Source organism: Sinocyclocheilus grahami, unplaced genomic scaffold (genome assembly GCF_001515645.1).
Source record: "Sinocyclocheilus grahami isolate Dianchi unplaced genomic scaffold, SAMN03320097.WGS_v1.1 scaffold44941.1, whole genome shotgun sequence".
In the NCBI taxonomy this organism is placed as follows: Eukaryota; Metazoa; Chordata; class Actinopteri; order Cypriniformes; family Cyprinidae; genus Sinocyclocheilus; species Sinocyclocheilus grahami.
Window position 1 is genome coordinate 1 of NW_015524799.1, and position 1095 is coordinate 1095.

At 38.5% G+C, this 1095-nt stretch overlaps 1 protein-coding gene across 1 annotated transcript; it reads right to left on the minus strand.

Annotated features, from left to right (window-relative positions):
* Positions 1-58: 58 nt before the first annotated feature.
* LOC107580787 (leucine-rich repeat-containing protein 39-like) lies at positions 59-1000 on the minus strand (the record flags this gene model as incomplete). The annotated part of the gene is made up of 3 exons (XM_016266427.1): positions 59-583; positions 717-859; positions 937-1000. Coding segments are annotated over 3 exons (236 nt in total), but the record flags the coding sequence as incomplete, so codon positions are not given.
* Between the last annotated feature and the right edge of the window lie 95 nt (positions 1001-1095).

Here is a 1095-nt window from a genome sequence, read left to right on the forward strand (position 1 = left end):
CAGATACCCTCAACAGGTGAGTTTTCTGCTGATTGACCAATACAATTAAGATCATTATCTCATTTGTAAACGTTTTTCTTGCAGTTTGATGTCAGTTGAAGATTGGGAACAGATCGGACGGCTTTGTAAACAGAGTGTATTACCTTCAGCAAAAAGGCTTTGAAACTAGCCTGAAATACTACACAAGCAGAGACATTTCATTGGAGAATGTGTTACTAACTGCCGTTCCAGCAGCCAATCAGAATAGAGAGGAGTCTCAACAGCCTTCTTAAACAAAACAAACAAGCTCAAGTGCAGGACACATATGCTTCTTTTTATTTGATCAATGTTTATGGATTTTATTTTAGCTCATCCACAAACATTAGTTATGACATACTAGCAGAAAGCAGCAACTCCAACAAACAGCATAGACAAGACATTTAAAAGACGTGAAGTGCTCTTCACAGAACAAAACTTGACATGATGGACCGGAAGATCAAGCCTGAAGGCAGACAGAAGCCAGCATGCAAGTCACAAAGAAGATGCGGTCTCTGACACGCCTTCCAACATCACATTTAGCACTGATGTGAAAAAGTTTGGGATCCTGCAAGAGACATTTAACACAAAAGTTGGTCTTTAAGGGGCTCTCAAGGCTTTAATTTCATGTTTATTTCATTTATTAAACAATAAGTTCTGCTACCAATTTTGCACACAATACATATTGAGTACGGCATAACCTCTTTTCCGGGCCTCTTGGATGTAGAAGTGCATGAACTCGCGACCAAACATCTCCCTGTCGTTCTCTTCTTCATCTACATCCTCTTTTAAGTCAGGAAGTGTCACATCATGTGTCAAAGGATTGTCACGGAAATTCACAAACCTACAGAATGAGCATTTTAAACTTCGTAATCGTAATCATTTATAAAATGCACAAGTATGCAGACACGAATGCATCACCAATGCTTAGCAACGCAGTCCAAGAAGCATTTGCATTCTTGTGTGAAATAGATTCCAGGGTTTCCTATAGAAAAACTGTTTTGTATTCATCAAGTTTTTTTATTGGTCCCCAATGACACTCTACAAATTGAACAATACTTTAGTGCTTACCTGAGATTA